This window comes from Mesoplodon densirostris, chromosome 8 (assembly GCF_025265405.1).
Source record: "Mesoplodon densirostris isolate mMesDen1 chromosome 8, mMesDen1 primary haplotype, whole genome shotgun sequence".
Classification (NCBI taxonomy): Eukaryota; Metazoa; Chordata; class Mammalia; order Artiodactyla; family Ziphiidae; genus Mesoplodon; species Mesoplodon densirostris.
This window is the reverse complement of record NC_082668.1, coordinates 80,970,872-80,993,506: the sequence shown is the minus strand read 5'-3', so window position 1 is coordinate 80,993,506 and position 22,635 is coordinate 80,970,872. Positions and strand designations below refer to the sequence as shown.

The window sequence follows — 22,635 nt, the reverse complement described above, 5'->3', positions numbered from 1 at the left end:
AATACATATGTAACTCTTAGGCCAGGTACTATTCTAAGTATTTCTCCCTTATTTCTCATAAAAATTTAGGAAATATATTCCACTGTTATCCTTATTTTAACAACAGAGAAAACAGGTGCAGAGAAGTTAACTAATTAGCTAAAGCTTCCATAACAAATAAGGGACAGAAGTGATATTTGAATCCAGTACAGTCTGGTTTCAGAGCCTCTATACTTTACCAGCTGCTAGACCATACTACCTCCCTGTTGAATTATCTGACCTTCTTCCTACTGAAGAGAACACACACAAATGCCTCCAGCCCTCTCTCATATATATCTCAGTAAAACTAGAATACCAATTGTCCTTAACTCCCTTCCAGTGACAGCCTACTCTGATAACATAGGGTGAATTAGATGCCCCTCCTGTCCTCCACTGTCACATAACACCCAATATGCTGGTCTGTCATAATTTTTTTCTTTTCATTCCCCAATTAATTGTAATTCCTTGAAGGAAGGATTATTGAAAGACTGGCACACAACACAGTACAGGAATATAGGAGAGGTTCAGTAAAGGTCTGTTGAATGAACTAATGCTTCTCATTGTTTGCAGGACTGACTATTGGCACTCCAGAGTACACCAAAACAGTCATATCCACCCCACCACCACCACCATTATTACTCTGATATCAACTTTTGCAGTTCTCCACATTGCAACAAACTTCACATTTCTCTTTGAAACACCAATAGGTATCCCCCCCACCAAAATAGTCTTACCTTCTAAATCTTCTTTTTCAAAGTGTGTTTTGAGAATAGAACGAGTTCCACCTCTATCCACAACTGCCTCTTCATCATTTCTCTGTAGAATAGAGAGAAATAAGATTAAATGATAGTACATAGATTCTCTTAATTTCAGCAAATAAACTTTAATGTGATCTAATAATTTAGGGGTTTAATTCAGTAACATAAACCTACTTGTACATGACTATTCTATTTGATTATCAAATGTTAGTTTACAAAAGACTAAGATTAATTTGACCACACATTCAGAGAAGGAATGTCATTTGATTTTCCATGAAATTGAAGGCAGTCAAACGTTCCAGTTGGCATCATTTGTTAGTGAGATGAAAACTAGAAAACAAACAGTTATCCTGTCAATTTAGTAACATGTATTTTTATCTCTGATAAAGAATTCTTGTTAACAAGATGACATTTTGAACTATACAAGGAAAATATGAAAATCATTAATGCTATGTCAGGGAGAAATAATTCCATTGCCATTATAAATGGGGTTGGGGGGAACTAATCTCTTGAAAGCAATTAGTATCAATTACTAGGTAAACTAAAACTCTAATGACTTTGTTTCAGTATAATGCGTTTTATTCAAACTAAACTGTAAATTACAATCATGTGCATTAAACCTTCATTCAGTTTCTATAAATTTTTTTACCTATTTAGAAGGGCTGGGCACAGGCTTTGTCTTCTGAACACTGTACACATAACTCAAAATAGTATACTCAGTGATTTGGTACTCAATAAAATAATGGGGGAGGTGTGAGCATAATCCATTTTGACCATGCAGGAATGGACAAAATATGAAATACTGAATGAAGTGAAACACAAATTATTTACAACTTTTATCTGTGAACACCCAGGTAAAAATTACCTTAAAAGTGAATACCGAGTACAAAAGGAAAAATGAAAAGGTAGACTAAAGTTGAATGAAACCTTTCAAGATCTATTTCTAAGCCTATTCTAGTTTATTACTATCAGAAAAGTAAAAGGTTTTTGTTTCTTCTTTGAAAGCTTTTTAATTCCTGAACATAATCTTAATAAAGATTTGTCCTCCATGTTTGACAAATCAGTACTTTCAACTGCAGGAGTATAGACATATTTCAGCCTAAAAAGATCAGCTCTCATATGCTTCAAATGCAGCACAATATGCAGCAGAAGGACATGTTTTATAGCCTATAGTCCTGTTGTCTTTCTGACAACTTGTACTGACACAAGTCAGGGTAAAGTCTTTGAAATCAGAGTTAGATAAACTTATACTATAAATGAGAGAAAATGAGAGAAAAAAATAAAATGAAGATAGATTTCAGAACCCATTGCTCTTCTGTTTGGCAAAGTTTAAGAAAATCTGTTGGTTCAACCAATAATAGCAATAGAAAAACTAAAGTTGAGACTTTTATAATTTTCCTGAACCAGATAAATGCAAGTTTCAGCCTATTTTGAATCTGTTCTTGATACATTTACAAATCAAATTTACCCTCTGTACAAGACATTTTCAAATATATGTCACACTAGAATACAATTCTGCCCTCTGGGGTGTTGTTAGGAAGAATGCCAAAAACTAAGTCATGCATCCTTGTTCAAAGGTCAGAAGGAACACTATTCCAATATAACTCAAAATGGCAGTCTCTGAAAACAACTGCAAAATGGAAAGCTTATATAGAATACATCAAGATGTTTCCCCCTATACAATAAATATTTGATTTTGATTTCAAGGACCTGAAATAATTTTCAGCTTATACAAAATGTTTTTCCCCTATTTATATAAAGCATGTATACTCTCCACGTACAAAAGATAATTCTGTTGAATCGCTAATGTTGAGATATTGAGAGAAAATGAAATTTTGCAGCAGAAGTAGAAATGGAATCTAAATAGGAAACAGCTGATTATTTAATTACTATGCAGGTTACAAGAAAAGTGACCTAATTTTAATTTTTCTTTAAAAGAAAAAGAACTAGAAGCTAGAATATGAATATAACTCAATGTAAGTGACCCATTTTGTAGTTTCATATTATCCTCTTTAAATACTCTCTGGATGTTCCATATTTTCAGCTGAAAATTCCCAAGATACAGATTAATGTTAATACATATACTGAAATTCCTCTACTTTGGCTATAGCTCAAAAGATCACTTCAATATTATTCAAGACTTTGTAGCAGAATATTTCCCTTCCCCCTTATTACCAAGAGCAAGTAAATATGAGGTGTGATGATGGGAATGCAGAGGGACTTATGGCACTGGGTGCCAGTCTATGCAGTAATAGAGCAATAAGATACATTTTCACTTCATTTTGAACTGTTACTATATTTAGAATTGGTGAACACCAAATATATTAATGCACCCTAATTTCCATATGTATTTACTCACCTAGGAACAAATTTTAGCACTGTATAGGGAGAGAACACATAAATATATTACATTGCCTTTCAATACAATTCACCCTTACTACACTGTTGGGTAAATGTTTATAAGATGATTGAGTTCAGTAAATAGTATTGTGTTGGGATATATATTTCTCAATATGGGCAACGTGCCCCCCAAATTTAAAACATTGCCCATATTGAGAAATATATATCCCAACACAGTCACATATTCATATATATGTAATCAAAAGTTTCACAAACCAGTATTTACTCTTAGTATAAAAAATGCACTCTGATATTTTCTGTTACATGGTATACTATTTCATTTAGAAGTCCTAGTCACTTCCCATTAAATTTATTTCAGGACCGAAAAATAGCTTGTGACATGCAATTTGAAAAACATTGGTATAGACTATGGCCCTGGGACAGACTAACAGTAACTAATTCACACAGAAATTTCTTCTAGACATGTTTGTAAATATCATTAGCTCTATGAATATGTAAAAATCACCTTTCTCTGATTTACCGTAGCTCTTGAGCACAGCCATCAATGAAATAAACTTTTCTAGTTTTACAAACCAAAATCTAACAGTAATCTTGTGAGCAGAAAATTCAAACTTTTTCATATCCTTTTAATTCTCATCTCGTTTGAAAATGAATAGAGGAAAAGCAGTTCATTTTCAATTCAGAATTCTTTCTTCCTTAGAACTATTTATCATATCATTTTTAAAAAGTAACCACTTTTTCTGCCTTTTTTTAAGGTATTAGATACTAGAATAGTATTGTGTGCTGTATAGTATTGTGTGCTGTATAGTATACAGTATTGTGTGTCTAGTATGTAGTATTGTGTGCTGTATACTCTCTTTATTCTTTTTTCTCAAGATTGCTTTAGCAGGGGAAAATAGGAAGATGGCAGAAGAGTAAGACGCGGAGATCACCTTCCTCCCCACAGGTATACCATAAATTCATCTACACGTGGAACAACTCCTACAGAACATCTACTGAACACTGGCAGAAGACCTCAGACCTCCCAAAAGGCAAGAAACTCCCCACGTACCTGGGTAGGGCAAAAGGAAAAAAAATAAACAGAGACAAAATGATAAGAGATGGGACCTGCACCAGTGAGAGGGATCCGTGAAGGAGGAAAGGTTTCCACACACTAGGAAGCCCCTTTGCGGGCAGAGACTGCGGGTGGCGGAGGGGGAAAGCTTCGGAGTAGCGGAGGAGAGCACAGCAACAGGGGTGCGGAGGGCAAAGCGGGGAGAATCACGCACAGAGGATCGGTGCCGACCGGCACTCACCAGCCCAAGAGGTTTGTCTGCTCAGCCGCCGGGGCAGGCGGGACTGGGAGCTGAGGCTCGGGCTTCGGTCGGAGCGCAGGGAGAGGACTATTTGGCGGCGTGAACACAGCCTGAAGGGGTTAGTGTGCCACAGCTGGCCGGGAGGGAGTCCGGGAAGAAGTCTGGACCTGCCGAAGAGGCAAGAGACTTTTTCTTGCCTCTTTGTTTCATGCTGTGCGAGGAGAGGGGATTAAGAGCACTGCTTAAAGGAGCTCCAGAGACGGGAGCGAGCCGCGGCTAAAACGGCGGACCCCAGAGACGGGCGTGGGACGCTGGGGCTGCTGCTGCCACCGCCAAGAGACCTGTGTGCGAGCGCAGGTCCCTATCCACGGCCCCTTTCCGGGGAGCCTGTGCAGCCCGCCACTGCCAGGGTCCCGAGATCCAGGGATGGCTTCCCTGGGAGAACGCACTGCGCGCCTCGCGCTGGTGCAACGTCACGCCGGCCTCTGCCGCCGCAGGCTCGCCCCGCCCCGCACTCCTCCCTACCCCCGGCCTGAGTGAGCCAGAGTCCCCGAAGCGGCTGCTCCTTTAACCCCGTCCTGTCTGAGCGAAGAACAGACGCCCTCTGGCGATCTACACGCAGAAGCGGGGCCAAATCCAAAGCTGAGACCCGGGAGCTGTGAGAATAAAGAAGAGAAAGGGAAATCTCTCCCAGCAGCCTCAGAAGCAGCGGATTAAAGCTCCACAATCAACTTGATGAGCCCTGCATCTGTGGAATACATGAATAGACAACAAATCATCCCAAATTGAGGAGGTGGACTTTGAGAACAAGATTTATGATTTTTTCCCCTTTTGCTCTTTTTGTGAGTGTGTATGTGTATGCTTCTGTGTGAGATTTTGTCTGTATAGCTTTGCTTCCACCATTTGTCCCAGGGTTCTATCCGCCCGTTTTTTTGTTGTTGTCTTTGTTTTTATTTTTTAAATTTTTTTCTTAATACTTTTTTATTTTAATAACTTTATTATGTTTTATCATACTTTATTCTACTTTACTCTATCTTCTCTCTTTCTTTTTTCCTATCTTCCCTCCTTCCTCCCTCCCTTTCTTTCCTTCTTTCTTTCTTTCTACTTCTACTAATTCTTTCTTTCTACTTTTTCTCCCTTTTATTCTGAACTGTGTGGATGAAAGGCTCTTGGTGCTGCAGCCAGGAGTCAGTGCTGTGCCTCTGAGGTGGGAGAGCCAACTTCAGGACACTGGTCCACAAGAGACCTCCCAGCTCCACATAATATCAAATGGCGAAAATCTCCCAGAGATCTCCATCTCAACACCAGCACCCAGCTTCACTCAACGACCAGCAAGCTACAGTGCAGGACACCCTGTGCCAAACAACTAGCAAGACAGGAACACAACCCCACCCATTAGCAGAGAGGCTGCCTAAAATCATAATAAGTCCACAGATACCCCAAAACACACCACCAGACGTGGACCTGCCCACCAGAAAGACAAGATCCAGCCTCATCCACCAGAACACACGCACTAGTCCCCTCCACCAGGAATTCTACACAACCCACTGAACCAACCTTAGCCACTGGGAACAGACACCAAAAACAATGGGAACTAAGAATGTGCACCTGCAAAAAGGAGACTACAAACACAGTAAGATAAGCAAAATGAGAAGACAGAAAAACACACAGCAGGTGAAGGAGCAAGATAAAAACCCACTAGACCTAACAAATGAGAGGAAATAGGCAGTCTACCTGAAAAAGAATTCAGAATAATGATAGTAAAGATGATCCAAAATCTTGGAAAGAGAATAGACAAAATGCAAGAAACATTTAACAAGGACCTAGAAGAACTAAAGATGAATCAAGCAATGATGAGCAACAGAATAAATGAAATTTAAAATACTCTAGATGGGGGCTTCCCTGGTGGCACAGTGGTTGAGAGGCCTCCTGCTGATGCAGGGGACACAGGTTTGTGCCCCGGTCCAGGAAGATCCCACATGCCACGGAGCGGCTACGCCCATGAGCCATGGCCACTGAGCCTGCGCGTCCGGAGCCTGTGCCCTGCAACGGGAGAGGCCACAACAGTGACAGGCCCACGTACCAGAAAAAAAAAAAATTCTCTAGATGGCATCAATAGGAGAATAACTGAGGCAGAAGAACGGATAAGTGACCTGGAAGATAAAATAGTGGAAATAACTGCTGCAGAGCAGAATAAAGAAAAAAGAATGAAAAGAACTGAGGACAGTCTCAGAGACCTCTGGGACAACATTAAATGCACCAACATTCGAATTATAGGGGTTCCAGAAGAAGAAGAGAAAAAGAAAGGGACTGAGAAAATATTTGAAGAGATTATAGTTGAAAACTTCCCTAATATGGGAAAGGAAATAGTTAATCAAGTCCAGGAGGCACAGAGAGTCCCATACAGAATAAATCCAAGGAGAAATACACCAAGACACATATTAATCAAACTGTCAAAAATTAAACACAAAGAAAACATACTAAAAGCAGCAAGAGAAAAACAACAAATAACACACAAGGGAATCCCCATAAGGTTAACAGCTGATCTTACAGCAGAAACTCTGCAAGCCAGAAGGGACTCGCAGGACATATTTAAAGTGATGAAGGAGAAAAACCTGCAACCAAGATTACTCTACCCAGCAAGGATCTCATTCATATTTGATGGAGAAATTAAAACGTTTACAGACAAGCAAAAGCTGAGAGAGTTCAGCACCACCAAACCAGCTTTACAACAAATGCTAAAGGATCTTCTCTAGGAAAGAAACACAACAGAAGGAAAAGACCTACAATAACGAACCCAAAATAATTAAGAAAATGGGAATAGGAACATACATATCAATAATTACCTTAAATGTAAATGGACTAAATGCTCCCAGCAAAAGACACAGATTGGCTGAATGGATACAAAAATAAGACTCATATATATGCTGTCTACAAGAGACCCACTTCAGACCTAGAGACACATACAGACTGAAAGTAAGGGGATGGAAAAAGATATTCCATGCAAATGGAAATCAAAAGAAAGCTGGAGTAGCAATTCTCATATTAGACAAAATAGACTTTAAAATAAAGACTATTAGAAGAGACAAAGAAGGACACTACATAATGATCAAGGGATCGATCCAAAAAGAAGATATAACAATTGGAAATATTTATGCACCCAACATAGGAGCACCTCAATACATAAAGCAAATACTAACAGCCATAAAAAAGGAAATCGACAGTAACACAATCCTAGTAGGGGACTTTAACACCCCACTTTCACCAATGGACAGATCATCCAAAATGAAAATAAATAAGGAAACACAAGTTTAAATGATACATTAAACAAGATGGACTTAATTGATATTTAAAGAACATTCCATCCAAAAACAACAGAATACAAATTTTTCTCAAGTGCTCATGGAACATTCTCCAGGTTAGATCATATCTTGGGTCACAAATCAAGCCTTGGTAAATTTAAGAAAATTGAAATTGTACCACGTATCTTTTCCAACCACAACGCTATGAGATTAGATATCAATTACAGGAAAAGATCTGTAAAAAATACAAACACATGGAGGCTAAACAATACACTACTTAATAACGAAGTGATCACTGAAGAAATCAAAGAGGAAATTAAAAAATACCCTTTTTAAAGGTATTTTTAAGTTTTTAAAAAATTAAAAAAATATCTCAAGTAAACAACCTGACCTTGCACCTAAAGCAATTAGAGAAAGAAGAACAAAAAGCCCCCAAAGTTAGCAGAAGGAAAGAAATCATAAAAATCAGATCAGAAATAAATGAAAAGGAAATGAAGGAAACAATAGCAAAGATCAATAAAACTAAAAGTTGATTCTTTGAGGAGATAAACAAAATTGATAAACCATTAGCCAGACTCATCAAGAAAAAAAGGGAGAAGACTCAAATCAACAGAATTAGAAATGAAAAAGGAGAAGTAACAACTGACACTGCAGAAATACAAAAGATCATGAGAGATTAATACAGACAACTCTATGCCAATAAAATGGACAACCTGGAAGAAATGGACAAATTCTTAGAAATGCACAATGTGCCAAGAATGAATCAGGAAGAAATAGAAAATATGAACAGGCCAATCACAAGCACTGAAACTCAAACTGTGATTGATTAAAAATCTTCCAACAACAAAAGCCCAGGATCAGATGGCTTCACAGGGGAATTCTATCAAACATTTAGAGAAGAGCTAACACCTATCCTTCTCAAACTCTTCCAAAATAAAACAGAGGAAGGAACACTCCCAAACTCATTCTATGAGGCCACCATCACCCTGATACCAAACAAGACAAGGATGTCACAAAGAAAGAAATCTACAGGCCAATATCCCTGATGAACATAGATGCAAAAATCCTCAACAAAATACTAGCAAACAGAATGCAGTAGCACATTAAAAGGATCATACAGCATGATCAAGTGGGGTTTATTCCAGGAATGCAAGGAGTCTTCAATATACGCAAATCAATCAACGTGATACACCATATTAACAAATGGAAGGAGAAAAACCATATGGTCATCTCAATAGATGCAGAGAAAGCTTTTGACAAAATTCAACACCCATTTATGATAAAAACCTTCCAGAAAGTAGGCATAGAGGGAACTTTCCTCAACATAATAAAACCATATATGACAAACCCACAGCCAACATCGTCCTCAATGGTGAAAAACTGAAATCATTTCCACTAAAATCAGGAACAAGACAAGGTTGCCCACTCTCACCACTATTATTCAACATAGTTTTGGAAATTTTAGCCATAGCAATCAGAGAAGAAAAGGAAATAAAAGGAATCCTAATCAGAAAAGAAGAAGTAAAGCTGTCACTGCTTGCAGATGACATGATACTATACATAGAGAATCCTAAAGATGCTACCAGAAAACTACTAGAGCTAATCAATGAATTTGGTAATGTAGCAGGATCCAAAATTAATGCACAGTAATCTCTGGCATTCCTATACACTAATGATGAAAAATCTGAAAGAGAAATTAAGGAAACACTCCCATTTACCATTGCAACAAAAAGAATAAATACCTAGGAATAAACCTACCTAAGGCGACAAAAGAACTGTATGCAGAAAACTATAAGGCACTGATGAAAAAATTAAAGATGGTACAAAGAGATGGAGAGATATACCATGGTGTTGCATAGGATGAATCCACATTGTGAAAATGACTATTGTACCCAAAGCAATCTACAGATTCATTGCAATCCCTATCAAACTACCAATGGCATTTTTCACAGAACTAGAACAAAAAATTTCACAATTTGTATAGAAACACAAAAGACCACGAATAGCCAAAGCAATCTTGAGAACGAGAAACGGAGTTGGAGGAATCAGGCTCCCTGACTTCAGGCTATGCTACAAAGCTACAGTAATCAAGACAGTATGGTACTGGCACAAAAACAGAAAGATAGATCAACAGAACAGGATAGAAAGCCCAGAGATGAACCCATGCACATATGGTCACCTTATCTTTGATAAAGGAGGCAGGAATGTACAGTGGAGAAAGGACAGCCTTTTCAATAAGTGGTGCTGGGAAAACTGGACAGGTACATGTAAAAGTATGAGATTAGATCACTCCCTAACCATACACAAAAATAAGCTCAAAATGGATTAAAGACCTAAATGTAAGGCCAGAAACTATCAAACTCTTAGAGGAAAACATAGGCAGAACACTCTATGACATAAATCACAGCAAGATACTTTTTGACCCACCTCCTAGAGAATGGAAATAAAGACAAAAATAATCAAATGGGACCTAATGAAACTGCAAAGCTTTTGCACAGCAAAGAAAACCATAAACAAGACGAAAAGACAACCCTCAGAATGGGAGAAAATATTTGCAAATGAAGCAACTGACAAAGGGTTAATCTCCAAAATTTACCACCAGCTCATGCAGCTCAATAACAAAAAAAAAACAAACAACCCAATCCAAAAATGGGCAGAAGACCTAATAGACATTTCTCCAAAGAAGATATACAGACTGCCAACAAACACATGAAAGAATGCTCAACATCATTAATCATTAGAGAAATGCAAATCAAAACTACAATGAGACATGATCTCACACCAGTCAGAATGGCCATAATCAAAACATCTAGAAACAATAAATGCTGGAGAGGCTGTGGAGAAAAGGGAACCCTCTTGTATTGCTGGTGGGAATGTGAATTGGTACGGCCACTATGGAGAACAGCATGGAGGTTCCTTAAAATACTACAAATAGATCTACCATATGACCCAGTAGTCCCACTACTGGGCATATACCCTGAGAAAACTATAATTCAAAAAGAGTCATGTACCAAAATGTTCATTGCAGCTCTATTTACAATAGCCAGGAGATGGAAACAACCTAAGTGTCCTTCTACAGATGAATAGATAAAGAAGATGTGGCACATATATACAATGGAATATTACTTAGCCATGAAAAGAAATGAAATTGAGCTATTTGTAATGAGGTGGATGGACCTAGAGTCTGTCATACAGAGTGAAGTAAGTCAGAAACAGAAAGACAAATACCGTATGCTACACATATATATGTAATTTAAGAAAAAAAATGTCATGAAGAACCTAGGGGTAAGACAGGAATAAAGGCATAGACCTAGTAGAGAATGGACTTGAGGATATGGGGAGGGGGAAGCATAAGCTTTGACAAAGTGGGAGAGTGGCATGGACATATATAGACTACCAAACGTAAAAAAGATAGCTAATGGGAAGCAGCCACATAGCACAGGGAGATCAGCTCAGTGCTTTGTGACCACTTAGAGGGTTGGGATAGGGAGGGTGGGAGGGAGGGAGACGCAAGAGGGAAGAGATATGGGAACATATGTATATGTATAACTGGTTCACTCTGTTATAAAGCAGAAACTAACACACCATTGTAAAGCAATTATACTCCAATAAAGATGTAAAAAAAAAAAGCAGAAAGTAGCACTCCATTGTAAAGCAATTATAGGCCAATAAAGATGTTTAAAAATTAAAAAAAAAAACACAGCAAGTTCACTTAATAAAATAGATCAGAAACAAGGATATACTATACAACACAGGGATATGTAGCCATTATTTTGTTATAACTTTAGAAGGAGTATTATCTATAAAAATGTTGAATCACCATTGTGTACACATGAAACTAATGTAACTTTGTAAATCAAGTATAATTCAGTAAAAAAAACCTAAATAAATAAATACAGCCACCTCTGTATTTTTACAAATATAGTCTCTATACAATCTGTAAGAATAAAATACAATTCAAAAATGTTATGATTAACAAAAAAAGATACTGTTGAATAAAGAGTAGAAGACAAAATGGTGGGAAAGAGACTGAATCATCAAAGAGTTCTCAATAGCATAAATAACTCAAGACTGCTTAATTTCTGGGCTTCCCTGGTGGCACAGAGTTTACCAATCCACCTGTCAATGCAGGGGTCACAGGTTCGAGCCCTGGTCCAAGAAGATCCCACATGCCACAAGCAACTAAGCCCATGCACCACAACTACTGAGCCTGTGCTCTAGAGCCCATGAGCCACAACTACTGAGCCTGCATGCCACAACTACTGAAGCCCACATGCCTAGAGGCTGTGCTCCACAACAAGAAAAGCCACCACAATGAGAAGCCCATGCACCGCAACGATGAGTAGCCCCTGCTCACCACAAATAGAGAAAGCCCGCACACAGCAATGAAGACCCAATGCAGCCAAAAACAAATGAATAAAATAAATTTATTTTTTAAAAAAGAATGTTTAATTTCTGAAAGAAATGAAAAGTAGAGTGTAGAGTAAACTTCTGGATGTGTAATAAGAGAGTGAAAAAGAGTAACTAATCAAACATAAGTATTAAACTCTTGTGAAGAATGTTCCCTGTAATTGAAGGAATATATGTATATATTTCTACCCATGAGGATCCATGTAGAAATTACCTTTTATTCAGTTTACAGGGTCTCTCTCAACCTATGGATTAATATCTTGTTTAACATTAATGAAACATTTTCCAGTATTGACTTAAGAAGTAGTAGAAACATATAGACACATGTATTTTATAAACATGACCTGAGAGTTCATTTCTTAAGTGTTTATTTCCAAAGGCTCCATACTTGTCAATTCTCATTAATGTTAAAATACTTCACAGAAAATTAAGGTTGATTTTACTCACTTCAGTAATGTTAAAACATGCTGTTAATAACTGGTAACATCTCACATACCACATTATTTTCATACTTTTCTTTAATAATATGTTGCTACTGTTTCATTAAAGATGCAGAACTTTAACTCGTTGTACCCATCTCCTCATTACTTTTTATTTTAAATAATGAAAATAAGAAAATTAAACATTAACACTTGGATTCAATGTTAATATTCATCATATGCATCTATATTTTCTCTGGAGGCCTCCTATTTTTTCATTTTTCCATGTAAGCTAAAGTATTTTACAAATATAAAAAGGTCGGCTGTTTAACTTGTAATTGCATTATACTGTATTACATAGGGCAATAGATGTGAAAGCATCAGCTCAGAGATTAACATTTCATAGGAGTTCAATACATACTAGCTGAACTGAAATCTAAGCATATGTCAGGCCTAACTTTGAGTGTCACTTAGTATATTATAGTTTAATACAATAAATGAACCCATATATTTTTACTAGCATATTATTTTGAAATTAGGTATTGAAAATCTTACATCTACTTTAAAATATAGACTATACCATTTCATGGTAATACAAGTTCAATCCATCTATTTTATACACTGTATTAATTAACTCATATGAAACATATTTAAAGTAGTCCAATAAATCACTCTTTCTCCTTTCTGGTGTTTTTGTACATAAAAAAGAAGTGAGTCTGCTTCTAAAGTGTCTAATTGGGGAGGTGGCAATTAGGTTTCATTTGCTTATGGAAAGTAAATGTGTTATTTCATCTTTACACATACAAGAAAAAATAGAACTGAAAATAAGAATTGGAGAGTAAAACCCTCTGTCATAGGAATAAGGATAAGAAGGCATAAACTAAGTCATCATGTAAAAATTTTAAGATTTTTCTCATCTCATTTACTTGGAAAACTCCACCCATGCAAACATTAAAGACCTGTTGGGGGCTACACATTTATGTCAGGTGTGTTAATCTGTTGAAATGAAGTACTCCAAAGTCAGGTTGAAATAGTGAAATGTTGAAATGCTGAAAAGCTCAGTGGTGAAAATCTTCCAATGTTAAGCTATTTCTGGCTCAGGATTAATTTCATCACAACATATAGTACTATACTTATTACTGCCACTGTGATCCAAGAATATTGTCTCTCCTGTCAGGCCTTCGAGGGGGCCTAACATCTGATGGTTTAAGGACAAAAAGTGTTTGAGAAGTTAAGAACAATTTCAATTAGCCAAAAATATTTTAATGGGCAGTGATACCTTCATAATTGAGTTCCTGCCTTGTTTGCCCACCTTACCCTCCAGATTTGTTTGTTTTGAATTCTGGACTTGACTCCTGCCTTGTTGTTGAGCCCTCTTACAGCCTCATTTCTGCAGATAAACCCAATTCTGTACCCAGAAAAATGATGCTAACTGCTGCTAAATTTCCTACTGATGCTTCATGCTGTCTCTACTCTGTTCACATTGCTTGCATGTAAAATGCCCTACAAGGCTCCACCTGTCTTTGTAGGCTTTCCTTATTTGTCCTGCTGTGTCCTTCCCTAAGCATCTGCCACATCCCCATGATCTTGTTTGGAGCTCAAGTACAAGTTTTGGTGGTATAACCTGTCCCTCTACTGCTGATGCTCCCTTTAGGAGGTCAACATAAAGGCAGTATTGGATAAACACTGAGGGGTCATATGTGGGGCCACATACCTCCTGGATTTAAGTCCTGTTTCAATTAATTCCTAGCTGTGTGACTTCATCATTTTATGTAATTTCTCTGCATCTTGAGTGATTTATTAATACATGTAAAATTCTTGAGTTTTCCAAGCATGTATTAAGTTCTCAATAAATGTTAATTATAACATTGTTATTTATATTATTACTTGTACTATCAGAGCCACAAAAATCAATAAGACCAAGCTCCTTCCCTCAAAGAGTTTATAGGCTTCATGTTAGGTACAATGCACAATGGTATCATGAAAGAAATTCATACAGGTGAAACTCAATCATAAAGATTATTATTTTTCTCCAAGAAAGTCAGTAAAAACTCCATTAAAAGAGACACTTCAGGGCCTCCCTGGTGGCGCAAGAGGTTGAGAGTCCGCCTGCCGATGCAGGGGATACGGGTTCGTGCCCCGGTCTGGGAGGATCCCATGTGCCACGGAGCGGCTGGGCCCGTGAGCCATGGCCGCTGAGCCTGCGCGTCCGGAGCCTGCGCGTCCGGAGCCTGTGCTCCGCAGCGGGGGAGGCCACAACAGTGAGAGGCCCGCATACCGCAAAAAAAAAAAAAAAAAAAGAGACACTTCAGTTGATTTTTAAAAGATCAATGTATCTTTTCAAGGCAGACAAGGGGACAAAGAGGTAGTTTGGGCATAAATATCAAGAAAAAAACTCTATTTATCTGAATAAGGGAGAAAGACATTAGTAGGACCAGAGTAGGACTACTGATTTGGTTCTCATTACAATGCAAATGCCTAGAAAGAAAACGTCTCCTAAAACCTGGGACAGGATAAAAAATCCTGATGTGCAAAAAGTAGAATTTCTAGAAAGTGGAGAAATAATAATTATATAGATAATATTCTTAAAATTTAAAACTCCATGAACATGAACAGATAAAACAGTGGGCTGGAAAGACAAGAATTAAGGAACTGGGGAAAATAGCTGAAAAATTATACAGAATATATCACAGAATAACAATGTGAAAAATATGAAATAGATAATTTTTAAATGAAGGATAATATGATAAAGTCTAACATGTACATAATTGGAGTTCTAGAAGATGAGAATAGAGAAAATGAGGGAGAAGTACTGTTTGAAAATAATAGGTGAAAAATTTTCCAGAATTGATAGAAGACATGAATCCTCAGATTCAGTAATCACGAACAGTATAATTAAAAGACAATTCACACATAGACATATCATGTGAAACTGCAGAATGACACATTTTTAAAGCAGCAAAGAAAAAGAAAGAGATTACCTACAAAGGAATGACAAACTAACAAAAATAGAAGCCAGAAGACAGTAAAATAATATCTTCAGGATACTAAGAAAAAATAATTGTTAATATAGAGGTAGATACCCAGCTAACTATCATTCAAGAAAGGCACTTCAGACAAACAGAAACTGAGAGAATTTATCACTAAGCCATCCTTTCTAAAGGATCTTCTAAGTATATATTTCAGAAAGAAATAAAATGATCCCAGAAACAATGTATGGGATGCAAGAAGGAATCCTGAGCTAAGAAACTGAAGGGCATAAACACATAAAAATAAAATAAAAAATAAGATGAATTTAAACATTACTTCATGATATCTAAGATCCTTTCCAGTTGTACAATACTTGAATTTTTTTATATTCAATTGTTTTCTACTTCAGTGTAAGGGTCATTTTTGTCTGTATTAAATACCTATCTGTACTTCAGCTTACATTATAAAAATGAATTATAATAACATTTATAATCCTTCCATATATTAATACACTTTTCCATTCCTGATATTTTTACGGAGATACTATGCACTTGTAGGAGACATAAGTATCAATTATAGGAAGGGGATAAATGTATACAGATACATTTTTAAGTAAAATTATCAATTTCTAACCTTTCCATTGTGAATAAAGGCTTGTTCTTTTCAACTTTGTAAGAATCTACAAAATTAGAGTACTGCACAAGTATTTAACCTTCCCATCACAAATTAGGACAGTTCTGAGTTGGCCTACATACACAATAGTCAATTATATGAGTTATTTAAACTGAAATAAGCCCAAAATGTCTGTATTTTAATGATTTATAGGTGAATTGGACTTGAATATTCAATAATTTGCAAACTTAAGAAAGAAAGGAGTTTTCTAATATAAGTAAATCAAACAAATCAAGTCAGAGAGTAGGAATAATAAAATGATATTTGTAAAGCATTATGGATTAAATAAACAAGGAAATTTCAAGATATTTTTACATAACTAAAATTGTTCTGAGGAGTAAGTAATAAAACATTAGAAGATGAACTTCAATGATAACAAGCAGTGAAAATAGATACTTCAGGTACATGCTTAAGCTACAAAAAGTATAGTGTTTAAATAATATAAAAAGTAAAGTAAGCAAATCTAAGCAGTTCTATAATATTTTTCTTTAGCCTCAGTGATTGTTTATTAGTGATATATTTTATCATATCATTAGTAAAGTCGTAGAAATCTGAGTAGTCATGCAATTTACTAAAAAAATTAACTTCTATTACATTTAATAGTAACTCTAAGCAAAGCAATTTTCCTAATTATACACATGTCAAAAATGTGGAGAGGGAAAGGAGAAGGGCCACTTTATTTACTTTCCCCTTTAAATCTAAAAAAGGACAAAACCAAACCAAAAAAAAAATCTGTGCTCTTAAATTTTCTAATTATGTCAAAATTCAAGGGACATAGAGAAAGAAAATTAAAAATCTTAAACATGGAAAAATGGAATTAGATTTGAAATGGAAAATGAGGAAAAAAGAAAAATGAGTAAAAATATATATAAAACTTTCGATGGATAACTTCTTAAATTTCCTCAATTATTTATTCCCTTCACAAAACCAAAAGCTATCTATTATATGAATTAAATTTGTGTATAATTGAGACGTGAGAATTTTTCCACTCCTTAGAAGAACCAAATGCCAATTATTAGAAATATATGTGATTCTGCATTTGATTTGTTTCTGTTAGTTTAGTGTTTAGTGTTTGTTTTCATTTTGAGCTTTGTTTATTGGTATGGCTGCTCTCTTCTTCTTTGTTTTCTCTCTCTCTTTTTTCTTTTCTTTTTGTGAGTGCGTGTGTGTATGTTTCTTTGTGTGATTTTGTCTGTTTATTTTTGCTTTTTCCATTTGTCTTGGGGTTTTGTCTGTTCATTTGTTTGGGTTTTTTGTTTTGTTTTTTCTGCTTCCTTTTTTTCTGTGACATGTGGCTTGCAGGGTCTTGGTGCTCTGCCCGGGGGTTCGGCCTGAGCCTCCAAGGTGGGAGAGCCGAGTCCAGGACATCAGGCCACCAAAGAACTCCTGGCCCCGTGGAAAATTAATTGGTGAGTGCTCTCCTAGAGGTCTTTGTCTCAACACTAAGACTTGGCTCCACCCAGCAGCCAGCAAGCTAAAGTGCTAGACGTTTCATGCCAAACAATTAGCAAGACAGGAACACAATGCCACCCATTAGCAGATAGGCTGCCTAAAGTCATACTAAGCTCACAGACACTCCAAAATACACCACCAGATGCATTCCTGCCCATCAGAGGGACAAGATCCAAATCCACCTGCCAGAACACAGGCATCAGTCACCTCCACCAGGAAGCCTACACAAGCCACTGGACTAACCTCACCCACTGGGGACACACAACAGAAGTAGAGGAACTATGACCCTGCAGCCTGCAGAAAGGAGACCCCAAACACAGTAAGTTAAACAAAATGAGAAGACAGAGAAATATGCAGCAGATGAAGGAGCAAGGTAAAAACCCACTAGACCAAACAAATGAAGAGAAAATAGGCAGTCTACCATTAAAAGAATTCAGAGTAATGACAGTAAAGGTGATCCAAAATCTCAGAAATAGAATGGAGAAAATACAAGAAGCAATTAACAAGGGCCTAGATGAACTAAAGAACAAACAAATAGTGATGAACAACACAATAACTGAAATTAAAAATACTCAAGAAGGAATCAATAGCAGAATAACTGAGGCAGAAGAACGAATAAATGACCTGGGAGATAGAATGGTGGAAATAACTGCCAAGGAGAAGAATAAAGAAAAAAGACAGAAAAGAATTGAAGACAGTCTCAGAGACCTCTGGGACAAAATTAAACACACCAACAGTTGAATTATAGGCGTCCCAGAAGAGGAAGAGAAAGAGAAAAGGTCTGAGAAAATATTTGAAGAGATTATAGTTGAAAACTTCAATAACATGGGAAAGGAAATAGTCAATCAAGTCCAGGAAGCGCAGAGAGTCCCATACAGGATAAACCCAAGGAGAAACACACTGAAACACATGTTAATCAAACTATCAAAAATTAAATACAAAGAAAAAATATTAAAAGCAGCAAGGGAAAAGCAACAGATAATATACAAGGGAATGCCCATAAATTTATCACCTGATTTTTCAGGAGAAACTCGGCAGGCCAGAAGGGAGTGGAAGGATATATTTAAAATGATGAAAGGAAAAAACCTACAACCAAGATTACTCTACCCAGCAGGATCTCATTCAGATTTGACAGAGAAATCAAAAGCATTACAGACAGGCAAAAGTTAAGAGAATTCAGCACCATGAAACCAGCTCTACAACACATGCTAAAGGAACTTCTCTAGGCAGGAAACACAAGAGAAACAAAGGACCTATTAAAACAAACCCAAAGCAGTTAAGAAAATGGTAACAGGAACATACATATTGATAATTACCTTAAACGTGAATGGACTAAATGCTCCAAACAAAAGACACAAACTGGCGGAATGGATACAAAAACAAGACCCCTATATATGCTATCTACAAGAGACCCACTTCAGAACTAGGGACACATACAGACTGAAAGTGAGGGGATGGAAAAAGATGCTCCATGCAAATGGAAATCAAAAGAAAGCTGGAGTAGCAATACTCATATCAGACAAAATAGACTTTAAATTAAAGACTCTTATAAGAGACAAGGAAGGACACTACATAATGATCAAAGGATCAATCCAAGAAGAATATATAACACTTGTAAATATTTAGGCATCCAACATACAAGCACCACTATACATAAGGCAAATGCTAACAGGAATAAAAGGGGAGATTGACAGTAACACAATAATATTAGGAGACTTTAACACCCCACTTACACAAATTGACAGAACATCCAAACAAAATAAGTAAGGAAACACAAGCTTTAAATGACACAGTAGACCAGATGGACTTAATTGATAATTATAGGACGTTCCATCCAAGAACAACAGAATACACTTTCTTCTCAAGTGCTCATTCTTGAGGAACATTCTCCAGGATAGATCACATCTTGGGTCACATACTACGCGTAGGTAAACTGAAATTGTATCAAGCATCTTTTCTGACCAAAATGCTATGAGACTAGATATCAATTACAGAAAAAAAAAACTGGAAAAACTACAAACACATGAAGGCTAAACAACATGCTACTAAATAACCAAGAGATCACTGAAAAAATCAAAGAGGAAATCAAAAAATACCTAGAAACAAATGACAATGAAAACACATAGACCCCAAACCTTTGGGATGCAGCAAAAGCAGTTCGAAGAGGGAAGTTTATAGCAATACAATCCTACCTCAAGAAACAAGAAAAATCTCAAATAAACAGCATAACCTTACACCTAAAGCAATTAGAGAAAGAAGAAGAACAACAAAAAACACCCCAAAGTTAGCAGAAGGAAAGAAATCATAAAGGTCAGATGAGAAATAAATGAAAATGAAATGAAGGAAAAAATAGCAAATATCAAAAAAACTAAAAGCTGGTTCTTTTTGAAGATAAACAAAATTGATAAACCATTAGGCAGACACAGCAGAAAAAAAGGGAGAAGACTCAAATCAACAGAATTAGAAAAGCAAAAGGAGAAGTAACAACTGATACCTAAGAAATACAAAGGATCATGAGAGACTACTACAAGCAACTATATGACAATAAAATGGACAACCTGGAAGAAATGGACAAATTCTTAGAAAAGTACAACCTTCCAAGATGAACCAGGAAGAAATAGAAAATATGAACAGACCAATCAGAAGGACTGAAATTGAAGCTCTGATTTAAAATCTTCCACCTAACAAAAGCACAGGGCCAGATGGCTTCACAGGCGAATTTTAACAGAAATTTAGAGAAGAACTAACACTTATCCTTCTCAAACTCTTCCAAAATACAGCAGAGGGAGGAACACTCCCAAACTCATTCTATGAGGCCGCCATCACCCTGATACCAAAACCAGACAAAGATGTCACAAAAAAGAAAATTACAGGCCAATATCACTGATGAACATAGATGCAAAAGTCCTGAACAAAATACGAGCAAACAGAATCCAACAGCATATTAAAAGGATCATACACTATGATCAAGTGGGGTTTACCCCAGGAATGCAAGGATTCTTCAATTTATGCAAATCCATCAATGTGATACACCATATTAACAAACTGAAGGATAAAAACCATATGATAATTTCAATAGATGCAGAAAAAGCTTTTAACAAAACTTAACATGCATTTATGAAAAAAACTCTCCAGAAAGTGGGCATGGAGGGAACCTACCTCAACATAATAAAGGCCATATATGACAAACCCACAGCCAACATCATGCTGAATGGTAAAACACTGAAAGCATTTCCTCTAAGATCAGGAACAAGACAAGGTTGCCCATTCTCACCACTATTATTCAACATAGTTTTGGAAGTTTTAGCCATGGCAATCAGCAAAGAAAAAGAAATAAAAGCAATCCACATCGGAAAAGAAGAAGTAAAACTATCACCGTTTGCAGATAACATGATACTTACTATATGTAGAAAATCCTAAAGATGCCACCAGAAAACTACTAGAGCTAATCAATGAATTTGGTAAAGTAGCAGGATATAAAAGGAATGCACAGAAATCTCTTGCTTTCTTATACACTAAGAACAAAAGATCAGAAAGTGAAATTAAGGAAACACTCCCATATACCATTGCAACAAAAAGAAAAAATATCCAGGAATAAACATGCCTAAGGAGGCAAAAGACCTGTATGCAGAAAACTATAAGACACTGATGAAAGAAATTACAGATTATACAAACAGATGGAGAGATATACCATGTTCTTGGATTGGAAGAATCAACATTGTGAAAATGATGAGGTCCCCCAAAGCAATCTACAGATTCAATGCAATCCCTATCAAATTACCAATGGCATTTTCCACAGAACTAGAACAAAAAATTTTACAATCTGTATGGAAACACAAAAGACCCCAAATAGCCAAAGCAATCTTGAGAAAGAAAAACGGAGCTGGAGGAATCAGGCTCCCGGACTTCAGACTATACTACAAAGCTGCAATAATCACGACAGTATGGTAATGGCACAAAAATAGAAATATAGATCAATGGAACAGGATAGAAAGCCCAGAAATAAACCCATGCACATATGGTCACCTTATCTTTGATAAAGGAGGCAAGAATATACAATGGAGAAAAGACAGCCTCTTCAATAAGTGGTGCTGGGCTTCCCTGGTGGCGCAGTGGTTGAGAATCCGCCTGCTGATGCAGGGGACATGTGTTCGTGCCCCAGTCCAGGAAGATCCCACATGCCGCAGAGCAGCTGGGCCCATGAGCCATGGCCACTGAGCTTGTGCATCCAGAGCCTGTGCTCCACAACTGGAGAGGCCACAACAGTGAGAGGCCCGTGTACCAAAAAAAAAAAAAAAAAAAAGTGGTGCTGAGAAAACTGGACAGCTACATGTAAAAGAATGAAATTAGAACACTTCCTAACACCATACAAAACAAAAATAAACTCAATATGGATTAAAGAACACTACCTAACACCATACAAAACAAAAATAAACTCAATATGGGTTAAAGACCTAAATGTAAGGCCAGACATTATAAAACTCTTAGAGGAAAACATAGGCAGAACACTCTATGACATAAATCACAGCAAGATCCTTTTTGACCCACCTGCTAAAGTAATGGAAATAAAAACAAAACTAAGTAAATGGGACCTAATGAAACTTAAAGGCTTTTGCCCAGCAAAGGTAAGCATAAACAAGACGAAAAGACAACACTCAGAATGGGAGAAAATATTTGCAAATGAAGCAACTGACAAAGGATTAATCTCCAAAATATACAAGCAACTCATGCAGCTCAATATCAAAAAATCAAACAACCCAATCCAAAAACGTGTGGAAGACCTAAATAGACATTTCTCCAAAGAAGGCATACAGATGGCCAACAGACACATAAAAAGATGCTCAACATTAATCATCAGAGAAATACAAATCAAAACCACTCTGAGCTATCACCCCACACTGGTCAGAATGGCCATCATCAAAAAATCTAGAAACAGGGCTTCCCTGGTGGTGCAGTGGTTGAGAGTCCACCTGCTGAT

The 22,635-nt window shown here is 36.8% G+C and overlaps 1 protein-coding gene across 3 annotated transcripts in view; it reads right to left on the bottom strand.

Annotated features, from left to right (window-relative positions):
• SLC4A10 (solute carrier family 4 member 10) overlaps positions 1 to 22,635 on the bottom strand; it is a 222,832-nt gene that overhangs the window by 186,132 nt on the left and 14,065 nt on the right. For all 3 annotated transcript variants that reach the window (XM_060106607.1, XM_060106609.1, XM_060106608.1), the window contains exon 2: positions 753 to 834. In XM_060106607.1, coding sequence (XP_059962590.1) covers positions 753 to 834 — 82 coding nt within the window. The remainder of the gene's footprint in view (positions 1 to 752; positions 835 to 22,635) is intronic.